Source organism: Pinus tabuliformis, chromosome 6 (genome assembly GCF_031772625.1).
Source record: "Pinus tabuliformis cultivar Carrire ecotype Pingquan chromosome 6, CPIR1, whole genome shotgun sequence".
Lineage (NCBI taxonomy): Eukaryota > Viridiplantae > Streptophyta > Pinopsida > Pinales > Pinaceae > Pinus > Pinus tabuliformis.
This window is the reverse complement of record NC_142292.1, coordinates 1,114,637,108-1,114,652,228: the sequence shown is the minus strand read 5'-3', so window position 1 is coordinate 1,114,652,228 and position 15,121 is coordinate 1,114,637,108. Positions and strand designations below refer to the sequence as shown.

At 43.1% G+C, this 15,121-nt stretch overlaps 1 protein-coding gene across 4 annotated transcripts in view; it reads left to right on the top strand.

The window, feature by feature from the left end:
• LOC149262796 (F-box/LRR protein) overlaps positions 1–15,121 on the top strand; it is a 437,604-nt gene that overhangs the window by 359,950 nt on the left and 62,533 nt on the right. Inside the window, exon 10 of one of the 4 annotated variants that reach the window (XM_089425236.1) lies at positions 14,865–14,927. The exons of the other annotated variants lie outside the window; for them this stretch is intronic. Coding sequence (XP_089281362.1) covers positions 14,865–14,901 — 37 coding nt within the window. The 3' untranslated portion in view covers positions 14,902–14,927. Of the gene's footprint in view, positions 1–14,864; positions 14,928–15,121 lie in introns of those variants that run through there. 4 annotated transcript variants of the gene reach the window in all.

Below are 15,121 nucleotides of genomic sequence, written 5' to 3'. Positions count from 1 at the left end.
ACAATGTCCCCAGAAAAACTCAATGCGGGAAACCGGTGCAACAATGCTGAGGGTTTTATTATTATGTAATAGTAATTTTTGAATACAATCTCTGGATGCGTTCTCGAAAATTTAGCTATAGAGAATATCACTGACAAAGAGATAAGTGAGGTTACCTCACACTATCACTGGAAATCTTGGTTGATCCAACCATTGAATGCACTGCCCCTGGTTGCCTCTGCATCAGCCTAGCGTCACACCCTCTAGGGACTGCGTCACTCCTCCCGGCTGATCGATTTGCCTCTGAGATTCTGACTTCTGCTCTCCCGGTCTCACACCCCGACTTCTAGCTTCAGAAATCAATCTCCTCAACACATTTTCGGACTTCCTCAAGGTTCTGTGCTGCCTCTGTGTTAGCCTATGCTACCTCTGCGTGACCCTCTGTGGCTCTGCGTCAACCTCTAAGGCTCCGTGTTACCTCTGCTGCATCTCTCTCTCTCTCTTCTCTGCTAAGTATTTTCTGACCAGGAGAGATTTCCCTTCAGATATTATCCCTATCTCTCACTGCAAAAGATCACTATCGAAAATCTCTTCAGCAGCTGCTCTGCTTCAGAAAATCGAACTTTTGATCTCCTCTCTGTCTGTTCTCCTGTTGATTTGGGGTAGCATTGGATATGCTCTAGCCATGAAAATTGGTGGAGAGGCTAAAGCACATGAGATTTCTAGGACCTAGAAATGGTTTGGGCAAATTCTAATCGGTTTGGGAGATATTAAAATAATTAATATTTTTAATGGAGTTCCTAAGTCTAAAGTTAGGAAATATAAAATATTAATGGGTATTACTATAAAATTGGGTTAGAAGGTTCCAAATTCATGGATCAAGCCAAATCTAATCTTAGCAGATGATTAGAGATTTAATCTTGGTCGTTGATGGACCAACGAGAAAAGTATAAGAAGAGGCTTGAGGGTCAGTTGGAGAATACACACTAAGAGAACAAGATTTCGACTTTCTAGGGCTGGGTTTGCTGAGAAAGTTGAGAGAGTGATCAGAGTTGCAGTTGAGGGGCAGTGAATACAAAAGCAGAGAGGTAGAGATAACACCGGGAGGATCAGCTCAGTAGCTGGAGAGAAGGATGCAGAGCTAGCCAGGTTTCACGCAGAACGAGCTAGGGCTCACGTAGAGGCAACCAAGAGCTGCGTAGTGCCTCAGAGGGCTAGCTTGAGTGATGCAGAGGGCTAGAGGACTGATGCAATGCCTCCAGAGGCTGACGCAGGCCAAGCCAAAGTGACACTGGGCTAACATTGGGCCAGAGAGAGCTGACGCAGTCCCTAGAGGTTGACGCTAGGGTTTCATGGGTAGATTGGAGCTGTGGAACTGCCAGAGTGTTTATCCGGGGTTTCAGTCGGAATATATGCTCCCTAATAAAGAGGTACTACTGCTGAGATTTTTGTCTGTTGGGTGAGCCGGATTTGGCACCCAGATTGTATTATGGAATTGCTTAATAAATCAAACCCTCAGATAGCTGCACTGGTTTTCCCGCATTGGGTTTTTCTGGGGACATTAGTTCAGAAACAATGGTGTCACTTGTGTGCTTGTTTTTGTTTACTTCAGTTGATGATTTGTAATGTGTTGAGCATGTACTTGTATTTATTTCCAGTATTTACATGGTAAATAACTTGTTAATTAATAGAACAAGTAGGTAGGAATAAATTAGTAAAGTACATGAAGGGTTTCTAACGGGTCAGACTTAGAAATTCCAACATGGTATCAGAGCGTGGTTACAGATCACAGGAGAACTGAGGACATTAGCTAAGCAGAGCAGCAACAATAGAAAACAGTTGTCCTGAGTGACAGAAGTTGTTCCTAGCAGAGAAGCAGCAAGGAAGGGGTGATGCAGTGCCTGCGTCATCAAGTTCGAGCCAAGAAGAGGCTGAGGGAGGCATAAACACGCTCACGCAGAGGCCAGGAGGGCTGACGCAGTTGGTTGAGGAAGCTGATTTACTAGTGCTGGGATTACGCAGAGCCTAAGAGCTCTAACCTTCAGTTTGCTGGGGTTTAGGAGGCTATGGGTAAGTTTCAACGTGGCGCTGGTGGGGTACTATAGTCAGAACAATACCTAACAGGGCAAGGTTAAGGAGGGAGTTGCTATCGAAGATTTCTAGCCAAGAAATCCGGATCAGTGGTGCAGTTGCACTAACAATCAGAGTGGGGGCATCTCGACATGGGCATAAGGTTTTCTAGGAGGGAAATCGAGGCTTAGAGGGAGTCACACAAAGAACTTCTAGGAGGGAAGTAGAGGAACAACGAGATGGCAGTGAACGGGGTAAGAGACTAGGACAGACTAGACGGAGCCTCAAACTTCGTAGTCTGGAAGGCCAAAATCCTATCTGTTCTAGGCAGAAATTGTGTCAAGTACTTCGCCTTGATAATTATAGTGATCCTAATTGACCCAGCTGAAAATGAGAAGTACGAGGATGCAATGCCTAGGGCAAAGTGCTTCAACCTTGACGGGGTCAAGGATCATTTGGTACCGCATATTGCTGAGAAGAATACGACAAATGAGATGTGGGAGGCCCTGAAGAAGTTGTATCAACATACTTCCGTGCAGAGGAAGATGTTACTTGAAAATCAATTGTGGTCATACTAGATATAGAAGGGAGAGCAGAGAGATATCTTCCTCGGGCGATTAACGGAGATCCGGGACCCGCTGACCTCTATAGGGGCCACGCCAGATGAGGAGATGTTGGTGAGGACCACACTGAACGCAGTCTCAGAGGATTGGGAAGTATTTTTCTAGAGCATATTGGGCAGGACGAGCCTTCTGGATTGGGAGGAACCATGGGTGGCTCTTCATCAAGAAGAGATTAGATGGATGACCAAGGCAGGGAGTAGCGGTAAAGGGGTTAGAATCAAGGAGGAAGAAGAGGATGCGGCTCTAGCATTTGTGGGAAAGCAAGAGAAAAGGAAAAAGAAGGACCTCTCCAAGGTCAAGTGCTTCCATTGTGGGGAGCTGGGTCATTTTGCGAACTAATGTTCTATGAAGAAGAGCAAGGGAGAGGCTTCTGAGACTAAGGCAGTGCCAGCAAGGGCTGAGAAAGAAGTTGAGACAGATGATGACTATGCCATGAGTGCTCATGTGCCACTTGAGAAGAATTGGGGAGACATCGAGCTGTAGTCAGACGGACTACAGGCGATGAGTGGCAGGATCCTTGAGGTACCCAACCTCTTGGATTATACCTTGCTACGGGATCCTCAGAGAGGAGTAGCAAGATTGGCGGATGTCGGTAGAGATAGATGCGGATGGAGTGATAGAGAGTGGTAGAGTGCAGGAGTCTCGGGACAGCGCGAGGCTTGCAGGATGCAACAGTGCGAGATGCATGGAGTTGTTGTAGCAGCACAAAGGTTAGTAGAGGGAGCACTTGTCAGCGACAGAGGGAGCTTCAATATCGAGATTGTTTCTAGCCTAATAGAGATGTCATAGTTGGGAGGATCAATTACTTACTTCTCAGTAACCGAGTTGCAGTGCAACAGTTAGCAGTGGCAGTGCTATGGCCAACATGATGCATCATGATGAGAGGGGTTACAGTGCAGATGTAGCAGTGGTGGTGGCAGGGCCATGGGCAGTAGCACGGATGCAGAGGGAGTTGCCGTATAGATGTAGCAGTGGCAATGGCAGTGCCATGGGAAGCAGTGCAGGGTGCAGCAGTGCAGAGGATGTTGGGCGGGGAGGCCTAGCATCAACACAAGGACCGATGCTAGATGATCAGGGTGATACTCAGTGAAGAGCAATGTTGCACGAAGCGGGGACAAAACGGGGACGTTTTTTGGAAGCGGGGACGCGGAAGCGTCATTTTCCAAAAATCTAGGAAGCAAAGCGTCTGCGAAAGCATCTGCTATATATATATTTATATTCTTTTGCATTTATATTCAAAATAAACATCCAAAATACCAAATTAGTTGTAGAAGACATGAAAACATGCATATTTTTGCATAAATCAAGATAGATATGGCATCCATGATTCCATTGTAGTTACTAGTATGTACATCAATGATTAATTATTCGAGCATCAACCATCTATATTCTAGCAATTACAAACATTCATCAAAATTTTAAGCATATTATAAAACATAAAACATTTAAGCATATTATAAAACATAAAACATAGAGCATATTATGATTTATCTAGCAAGTGAGCAATTGTCAACATCTGTCATGTCCAAAATTCAAGCAATAATGTTTACAAAATAGGTCACTTGGTCATCGCCAAGACAAAAAGGTTCAAATTCACAAGCCTACAAGTCTAATGATTAATACATGACAAAAATAGTAAATTGTGAATATATCTACTAATCTCTCCCTCTTCCACCATGAAGAGAACGTGGTGGCGGGCCTCCATGTGGTGGCAATGAAAAAGATGGTGTCTGTGGAAGTTGTGGCACTGAAACTGATGAAGACGAACCCCATGCTGTTGGTGTTGAACCATAGAACCTGGGAACCAAGGGACTAGATGGGCGTGGCATCTCAACTCGATCATCATCATCCTGGAATCGCTAATTGCATGCATGCTCCCAAATGGACCATTGTTAAGCATATAGTTGCTCAATTATCTCCGTGCGAAATGCGTTTTGGAAAAAACCGAAACGCGTTTCCAAAAATCCAAAACACGGATCCAAAAAACTGAAATGCAGATCGGAAAAAACTGAAATGCGTTTTAGAAAAAACCGAAACGTGGATCGGGCCGTAAGGATCGGAAATGGCCGGAACCACATTTTTTAAGCCCAATCCGCATTTTGGTTTTTTCGAAATGTGTTACGGAGGACAGATCCCCCACGGATCCATACGGAACGCGGATCGGGCTTTTGATCCGTGGGGGGCGACATTTCTTGCAACACTGGTGAGGAGTATTACTAGAGCATAGTCCTTGCTAAGAGGGAGTGTTGATTTGGGGTAGCATCGGATGTGCTCTAACCATGAAAATTGGTGAAGAGGTTAAAGCACATGAGATCTCCATGACCCATAAATGGTTTGGGTAGATTCTAATCGGTTTGGGAGATATTAAAATAATTAATATTTTTAATGGAGTTCCTAAGTCTAAACTTAGGAAAAATAAAATATTACTGGGTATTACTTTAAAACTGGGTTAGAAGGGTCCAAAAGTCATGGATCAAGCGAAATCTAATCTTAGCTGTTGATTAGAGATTTAATCTTGACCGTTGATGGACCAACGAGAGAAGTATAAGAAGAGGCTTGAGGGTAAGTTGGAGAATACACACTAAGAGATCAAGATTTCGACTTTCTGGGGCTGGTTTGTTGAGAAAGTTGAGAGAGTGATCAGAGTTGCAGTTGAGGGGCAGTGAATACAAAAGCAGAGAGGTAGAGATAGCACCGGGAGGATCAGTGCAGTAGTGAGAGAGAGGGATGCAAAGCCAGCTAGGGTTCACGCAGAGCCAACTAGGGCTCACGTAGAGGCAGCGAGGAGCTGTGCAGTGCCTCAGAGGACCAGTGTGAGTGACGAAGAGGGCTAGAGGACTGGAACAGTGCCTCCAGAGGCTGACGCAGTCCCTAGAGGCTGACGCTGGGGTTTCGTGGGGCAAATTGGAGCTTTGGAGCTGCCGGTGTGTTTATCCGGGATTTCAGCCGGAGTATCTGCTTCTGAATAGAGAGGTACTACTGCCGGGATTTTTCTCTGTTGGGTGAGCCGGATTTGGCGCCCAGATTGTATTCTGAAACTGCTTAATAAATCAAACCCTCAAATAGCTGCACTGATTTTCCCGCATTGGGTTTTTTCGGGGACATTAGTCCAAAAAAAACGGTGTCACTTGTGTGCTTGTTTCTGTTTCCTTTAGTTGATGATTTGTAATTTGTTGAGCATGTACTTGTATTTATTTCCAGTATTTAAATGGTAAATAACTTGTTAATCAATAGAACAAGTAGATAGTAATAAATCGTAAAGTACATGAAGGGTTTCTAATGGGTCAGAGTTAAAAATTCCAACATGGTATCAAAGGGGGGTTGCAATTCACAGGAGAACTGAGGACATCAGCACAGAAAACAGCTGTCTTGAGTGACAACAGTTGTTCCTAGCAGAGAAGCAGCAAGGAAGGGGTGACACAATGCCTGCGTCATCAAGTTCGAGCCAAGAAGAGGCAGCGCAAAGGTCGAGGGAGGCAAACACAAGCTCACGTAGAGCCACACAGAGGGCGGGAGGGCCGACACAGTTGGCTGAGAAAGCTGATTTGTCAGTACCGGGATTGCGCAAAGCCTAGGAGCTCTAACCTTCATTTGAGGACGCGGATGATGATGTTGCAAGAAGAATGCAAGAGGTCTAAGATCAAGAGGGAGCTAACACTCTCAAAAGATATGTATTCTATCTCTCTCCTCTATATTGCTATTGCTTTTGCCTCTACTGATTGTAAGTCTCTTGTTTATCTCTCTCTCTCTCTCTATATATATATATATATCTTGATTCTCTATAACGTCCTAATGAGGATTGTAGGTCAATTACAAGGACTTCCTAGGATTTGGCAGCAGATGAAAGAAGTGGAAGAAAGAAGCAAAGCAAGAGAACTTTCCAGAATTGTTACATGGAGAATATTGTGCTAGAAAAGACTTGAGTTCAGAGGGAGCAGATAGTCTAAAGTATGCCTTGATTTGCTGAAAATCTAGCATGCAACATATGACAGCATGAAAGCAAGACTTAATAAATGTTCTCTTAGGAAGAGGGAGAGGATCATGACAAAATGTTTGTCTTGGTTGGAAGAGTTGCCTCCGATTTTTGAAGAACATAAAATTGAAGAATGTGAAAATTTATGAATCTACACATCAGAAATCCTACTGCAATCACTGGTTTATCATCTCCTACTTGTTTTTACATTCAACAAGTTATTTAATTATTTAAACACTGATGAAAAACACTACTGCAGAGTACACTGACATACAGATCATAAACTGAAATAGATATGAGACAAACACACATCAGACACCGTTATTTTTGGACAAATGTCTTCGACAAACACAATGCGGGAAAACCAGTGTAGTAGCTTTGAGGGTTTTCTATTATTAAGCAGTAGTTCTGAATACAACTCTGGATGCCCTCTCGGCTATCCAGTTATAGAGATAAAATATATTGGCAGGAACCTGAGTGAGATTACCTCACTTCCCCTAGCGAAATCCCTCCGATCAGCAACTGGACTGACTATCCTCGGCTAGAACTGTGTTGCCCCTTCGCAGTAGCTACGTGGGCCTGCGTGGAGCACTCTGAGACACTGCGTCAACTCTGCACTGCCAACTCTGCCTCCTGGATCTCTGACGTCAACCTTCTCGGCTGATGCTGTTGCTCCACGACTGAATTCAAATTTCTGCAAGAGGGTAGCTCTTCCCCTGCACTGGCATTGCGTCAAGCAATGCGTTGGCCCTCTTGGCCCAACGTCAGCCTCCCTAGTCTACACTGCCTCCTCTGGCTTGTCTCTGCCTCTCTCTGCTGTGTATTTGGGGTCCCGGAGAAGATCGTCCAATTCCAACTATCCCTGCCCCTCTGTTACAACTCAGATCACTAGTTCGATTTTCTCAGCAAACCACGCCCCAGAAAGATCGAACTTCTTTGATCACTTGGTGCATCTCCAATTGACCCTCAAGCCTCTTATACTTTTCCTATTGATGAATCAAAGGTTGAGATTAAGTCCCCAATCAACTGCTAAGATTAAAACAAACTTGATCCTCATCACTTAGAAGTTTCTCACCCATATTCTTATTAATATTCATTAATATTTTTATTTTCCTAAGTTTGGACTTAGGAACCTGTTGTAGCCACTACAACACCACCCAAATTTTTGGGCATATTCAATATTTTGGGTACCCCACCACTCGCCCCAAGCTTCTAGGGTTTTTGATAGGACCCCAACCAGTTGCTCTCCCTGCAACCTTGCCTATCCAACCCCTTTGGTGCGCTCGCCCACGTTTCATGCATCACATTCATGCATCATGTTTTATCTCAGATATAGCCCTCATAATCACATTAGGGCTTCGAAGGTCAATGGCTTCATTGATGCGTTAAGAGTCTCATGATTTTAAAACTCATCTTTGCATGACACGCATCGTGATCAGTGAATATCCTATTTTTGAACAAGCATGTGTTCAAGGTGGCTTCCCATAAGAGTGACAATATTAGGGTTTGGGAGAAACCCTAGATTGTCAGAAGAGTGATCCCCTCCCTGTTGTCACCATATCTACATGCCTCTAGGGGTGCGCTCCCATCGACATCACATGGCATCATCGTGGGAGTCATAGCAACACATTTTCCTTAGGCCCTTGGCAGATCCTTCACCTCAGCATGTGCGTTAGGGTCTGTGGGAATTATATCTTTCCCTTGCATCCTTATAACTCTGGAATATGTGATTGAAGGTCCAACCCTATTCTGAATTAGTCCTCACTCTCAGATGCATATTAACAAGATATTTCTAGGCGTTTATCCTATGAGTAGGAAATTACCTTGGGCCTCATATAATACCATGACCGCTTGTAATTAGTAAGCCCATTAAGATGCTTGAATGTTGAACTGATTTCCAAATGAAAGCATAATTCACTCAACCATAAAATGTATGACACCTTAATTTGGGATACTTGGGATGCATGTTCCTTTAATGAATTATTTCCATTATTTTCATTAAGTTCCATGCTTCCATGTGAAAATATATACATGTGTATGTGGTTTGGGTAAATTGATTGGTTTGTTTCACCTTCTTTGCAGGGATCAAGGGGAGGTGGCTCGGGCACATATCCAACGAGGCAACTGTTTGCCACAAAACTAATGTCAAATGCGCACTTGAAGGGTTTTGACAATGAGGGAACATAAGAATGGAAGACGTCTAGGTCGCACTTTAACACCTGTGGCAAACATCCAAGCAGCGCGACTGGTTTGAGATGCGACTTTGTGACCTCCCAGAAGTCGCATTCCCACTCGCAGTCACTAGGTCGCATGTTAACACCTCTGGGTGAGCCTGCGGAAAGCACCGCAAGGAGTGCGAAGCCAACATTCGAACGAGTTGCATTCTTTCGGAAAACCCTGTGAGTCGCGAAGTCGCATCTTAAGAGTATCTGTTGGAAGTGTGACCTGTTGCACTGCGATTGAGAGACCTCCAGGAGATCGCACTTCTAGCCAAGTCACGAGATTGCATTCTTGTGCCTCAGGAGAGCATCCAAGTACTGCGACTTTGTGAAAATACGACCATGCGACCTTTGTAAATCGTGAACTACCTCACCGATCGCTACTTTGGTGGAGCGGTCGTCCATTAAGATGCTTGAATGTTGAACTGATTTCCAAATGAAAGCATAATACACTCAACCATAAAATGTATGACACCTTAATTTGGGATACTTGGGATGCATGTTCCTTTAATGAATTATTTCCATTATTTTCATTAAGTTCCATGCTTCCACGTGAAAATATATACATGTGTATGTGGTTTGGGTAAATTGATTGGTTTGTTTCACCTTCTTTGCAGGGATCAAGGGGAGGTGGCTCGGGCACATATCCAACGAGGCAACTGTTTGCCACAAAACTAATGTCAAATGCGCACTTGAAGGGTTTTGACAATGAGGGAACATAAGAATGGAAGACGTCTAGGTCGCACTTTAATACCTGTGGCAAACATCCAAGCAGCGCGACTGGTTTGAGATGCGACTTTGTGACCTCCTAGAAGTCGCATTCCCACTCGCAGTCACTAGGTCGCATGTTAACACCTCTGGGTGAGCCTGCGGAAAGCACCGCAAGGAGTGCGAAGCCAACATTCGAACGAGTTGCATTCTTTCGGAAAACCCTGTGAGTCGCGAAGTCGCATCTTAAGAGTATCTGTTGGAAGTGTGACCTGTTGCACTGCGATTGAGAGACCTCCAGGAGATCGCACTTCTAGCCAAGTCGCAAGATTGCATTCTTGTGCCTCAGGAGAGCATCCAAGTACTGCGACTTTGTGAAAATACGACCATGCGACCTTTGTAAATCGTGAACTACCTCACCGATCGCTACTTTGGTGGAGCGGTCACTTGAAAAGGTTCTTCTGCTCCATGGTCACACTACATTGCCAAATTAATCAAATTGGTTAGTTGATCGAGCGATTAATGTAAATTCGAAGATGGGTGATGCTCATGACACGAAAAGGGGAATGTTCACATTCCAATCCCAGAGATGAAACAATCTTCTACTGGCCATCAACTTATGTAGAATACTATGCCAAAGATAGGTGAAAGTTATGGTGTTTTCTGTAAGTGGAGAATATGTTGTAGTCTTTTCGACCATGAGATTATGATTTTGAGAAAAGATGAAAACCCCACAAGAGAATTTTGATGGTTTGCGTATTTCCCTGAGTTCACGGTTTCGATTTGGGTGATTATTAGAACATCTTTAACTTGAATACCAGTTATTTTCTCAAATCAAATGACTTCAAAGTGTCATTTGCAAGCAGCAGGGAGACTTGCTAGAGTGTTCGTCTGGGAGGACAAAGAAGCACATATATTCGATAGGCATAGCATCAGAGTTATCACCCCAGATTACAATCAATCACATGGACATGAGGGAAACCCACCAACTGAAAGTAAGGAGACAACGTCCATTCAGAATATCTTATGTTTGTTCCCACAAAGATTTCCATTCTGGTGGTGGCTAGGCATGATAAGGGAAACGTTAGCATTTTGATTCTATATGATTAAATTCACGAAGAACGACATGGGATATGGGATTCCATTGAAGGAATTACAACACAAAGGAGAAGGCTACTCCTCTATGTATCTCTTAAAAGGAGCTATATTGACACATCCTCTTGAATGGAATATGTTTGAAACCACGTTCATCACCAAGGCCCTTCAATGCCACATGCATCGACAACGCTGGGGCACAACAATTGACCACACAGGGGTCTAGATTAATTATTTATTAATGTCATTATTTCAAATAGATGGTTGTATTTCCATTATTACTCTTTGATTAAAATTATGCCTGACCCATGGTATTTTCCTGCATGCGGAAGGAAGGGCATGTGATGTTTGGTCTACACAAAGGGATTAGGGTTTCTCGTGGAGCTCGCATAACTAGGGTTTCCTTCAGCAAGCTAGATGGGCCCTTCCAAGTTCCAAGAACCTTTTAGTAAACTCGAAGGCACATCACCAGAGGATTAATGAATGTGAGTGAATCACAGTGGCAGGAAAACAAGTTAGTTTCAGGACCATGCATCTGCATTGTTGTGAGATATGGGCGACAAGAATTATAAGGTTTCCAATAACCCTCTACATCCCTCCCCTCTCTCTCTTTCATCTTAATGTAAATGTCACCCACCATTATATCAGCCATTATGTTGGGACGGATGTGAGCATGTAACAAGGATTCTTGGCTTGAGAAAGAAGTGGGGGAGATCAAGAGTCAGGAGGGTAGCTGAAAGGGCATGGGGAAACGTCAAGAGTCATGTTAGGTGAATAGTCACTTGACCTCTATAAATGTATCCTCATGCCTCGTATACAATGTGGGAGGGGAGGGACTTTAGCACTTGAGTGGAGGTAGAGATAGATAGCTGATTTATGCTTGAGAGCGAGAGCCACTTAGCTCTTGGTAGCTGGTAGAGTGGATCTGCAGTGGGTTTAGGGATTTGGCATCGGGCAACAGTATGAACAACCCATGTTCCACTATTCGGTATTGACCAATTGCATGATATGTATTTGAAGTTGTAACAATATTAATAAGATGTTTTCTTTTACCTTTGGCATTGATTCCCATGCTTACTCATGTTGGTTGTATTCGCTGTCTGGTACCTCACGATATTTGTATGTTTGCTTTCATATACACAAGATGTTATGTGTTGATACATAGTGGTTGCATGTATGTTTCGCTTTCGAATCTGTGTTTACTTGTTCCTTGCCATGTCGGTGACCTATTGTGACCTACTTCACAATTGACTTCTAACATGTTCTTGTTTATTATGTCCGATGAGGGTTTAGCTCACTAATACCTCTCATCGTTTATCTCTTCTTATCATTGTTGTGACTTGTTTTCACCTCTTTATGCAATTTGTCAATCTTGGGTTGATTTTGTTTCGCTGCCTGAGCACTTCATTCTTGCCCCACTCTGGCACCTTCTCATTTGATAACCAAGAGAAGAAAACATTCATGGTGGCAACCAGGCCCACATATCGGATGGGGCTCCTACCCCAAACAATTTGAGGTCTAATTGGGACTTTACAATGGGGAGACCCCTTAGTCATTGGCGGTACATTTTGGCCCATCAACAAATTGGCTCTAGAAGGAGGGCCAAATGAAAAGATTAGCCCTTGGAACCTACAGTTTAGTCTCATATCTTTTCATGGCTCCGACCATAATTTTTCTCCTGGGGTGTTTATCTGGATTGTCTATTTTTCGATTTTCAATCCCCCAGGAGCAGCTCCATCACTTGTCTTAGTTAAAGTTTGACGGTGAGGATGGGACACCCATAACCGAGCACATTTCTGATTTCCTCGAGTTTTGTGAATCTTTTGAGATCGACGATGAAGAGTTTTCTTGTGTGTTCTTCTTCCTTACCCTTGAAGGTCATGCCAAGCAATGGTGCCACACATTGCCAGTGGCGTCCATTCATTCGTTCGAGCAACTCGTCGGTAAGCTCCAACAAGCATTTGACAGGAACGATTTTCAAGATGTGTCAAAGAGGATAAATGAGCTTAGGATGAAACCTGAAGAATCTTTAGAGGATTTTGCTTTCAGATTTGTGCATCTTTGTTTTGAATTTCTTGAAAGTGATGTCGACTGGGTGTATTTGAATATAAATTTTCAACGATTGGTTCTCGTTTCTTTACAACATTTTCAATTAGAAACAAGTCTTGTTTCGCATGAGTATCATCATAATTTGCAGATTACAAAATGTCCAGATTGTACCCATAATTTTGTTTTGCCTATCTCTCTGAATCTGGAACAACCTCAAGTCCCAGAGGAAGAGATTACTATTTGTGGGATTTCACATCCTCCTCTTGACTTTTTACATAATAAGATTGTGGCTGTAAATGGTTCAAACGATGAACAATGCTTTCTGGGAAATGGATCTGATGGTCTCGCCTCCAAATCCCCCGCACATATTTTTGATCTTGAATCTGAAAATTACATAACATCTCTTCCTGCTGATGGAACCCTGATCAAGTCCATTCAACATACGTCTCACTATTTCTCGAGATCTCATTCACCTGCGCATGTTGGCTTTTGTCTTGTCTCAAGTAAAGTTGATTGTCCTATCAAATCCACATACCACATTAGGCCTGCAAATATGTCTTTCTCTTTGGCGAACATAAATGGGCAGGACATGTGTCTAGGTCCAATCGGTGCCCCTTCATCTAACCCTGTGCATCCATTCTACCCTGATTTAGTCCATGAGTCTACTGCATCAACGATTCTTTCAGATTATTCACATCTTTATCTTGCTCACATTGATTGCAATCTTGTACATAGGGGTGATGTTTCATAGTCAAGGGATGCAGAGTCTGAATCCCTTATGCCTGATCTTTGCCACTCGCAGGCTTTAACAGGTGAAGAAGAGGGCCATGCATCTCGCCCAACTCAAGTTGGTTCTCTCATTAATCCCTCTTCACTCCCAATCCAAGAAGAGCCTTATGTGTCAGATACCCAACTTGATCAAACTGGTGGTTTCAACAATTCTCATTTTACTGGAAATATATTCACTCGCGCCTCTGGTGATTATCCTAGTTATCCTTCTATTGATGCTACAAAGCCCCTAGAATTTGATGACCAACCTTTCGAACATTTAGGGACTGATTAGGAAGTTGAGGCACTCCGGCTTCCACTGATGGTTATGTCAGGTTCTCATGTTCTTGATGAGACCCCTGAACCAAGTCGAATTAGTGTTTCTGCACATCACGCTCCTCTCAACATCATCTCACTGGATGCGAGCTCATCTTGGAAATCCTCTGATTCGAGCAATGTCTCTCTGAGAAAATATTTCCATCACCTTTGAATTGATGTACATCAACCTCTATACCCTGATTTGTTTGCTGAAGGGAGTGCTTTGGCCATCATCTCAAATCTTTTTAATTATTACATAGCCAATATAGTCTGTCAGCATACGCAATCAAATGATACCTTACAATCTCCTATATGGGAAAGTGCAAATCTCCCGACCTCCCCTCTACTTGAGACTCCTTTGGTTGATTCAATTCATTTTTGGGAATCTAAAGAATCTAATCTGTCGAGTTATCAATCTATCAATTTTCGGACATCATATCCAATCCACAATATCTTCACTAATAATTGTCCAATCACAACCAATGATAACCATATGCACTCACCTAAAAACCTTACGAAGCTACTGACATTTGATGGCGTGTCGTTTGAAGGTTCAAAGATTAGCCAGGACAATGAGGCACTTAAGCTTTCGCTGATGGTTATGTGAGGCCCTCACGTCCTTGACGAAGTCTATGAACAATTTCAAACTAGGGTTTCTAAAATTATGGTTTTTGTCTTTGAATCCTTAGGGATCTCAGTGACACCCGACAGACGCCCCTCTTTTCAGGGTTATCAAGTTGATCATCCTCTACATCATGATAGGGTTGCTGATCGGATTAATCTGGCAGATTCCTTTACTAGCCGACAACATCTTGCCTTGCTTGCATTGGATTTAGGGTTGAGCATAAACGGATGTATGTTATGGTTGGATGACTATAAATTTCACGCTTGTGGTTCTGTTTACCAAGATTGGGTTGCAGTTTGCCTTGGAAGGTCTTCCCTACATGTTTCCCTGTAAGTAGACGAGATGTTCTTTTTGTTGTGCATGCTTTACAAGTAAGCATGTTATTTTTTGCACAACTCTTTCCACAAATTCTAATTGTTGTCATCTTTGTTTTGCAGGTTGAGAACCGCTGTGGTGGCTGCATTGGAAGTTTGATTTCACATAACTCGACCTATTCTTCGGTTAAGTTATGATGTAGGATTTAGACTAGTTAGGTTCTAGTTTTGCTTATTAGTTCGTTGATTAGAATTTGTTTTATGATTTAAATTTGTCATGCTTCATTTTCTTTACTGTAGGTAGTTAGTTCACTGCTTGTTATTTTTGCACTCATGTCCTTGCATTTGTTTATTGTTGCATGGCATTCATGAAATCTCTG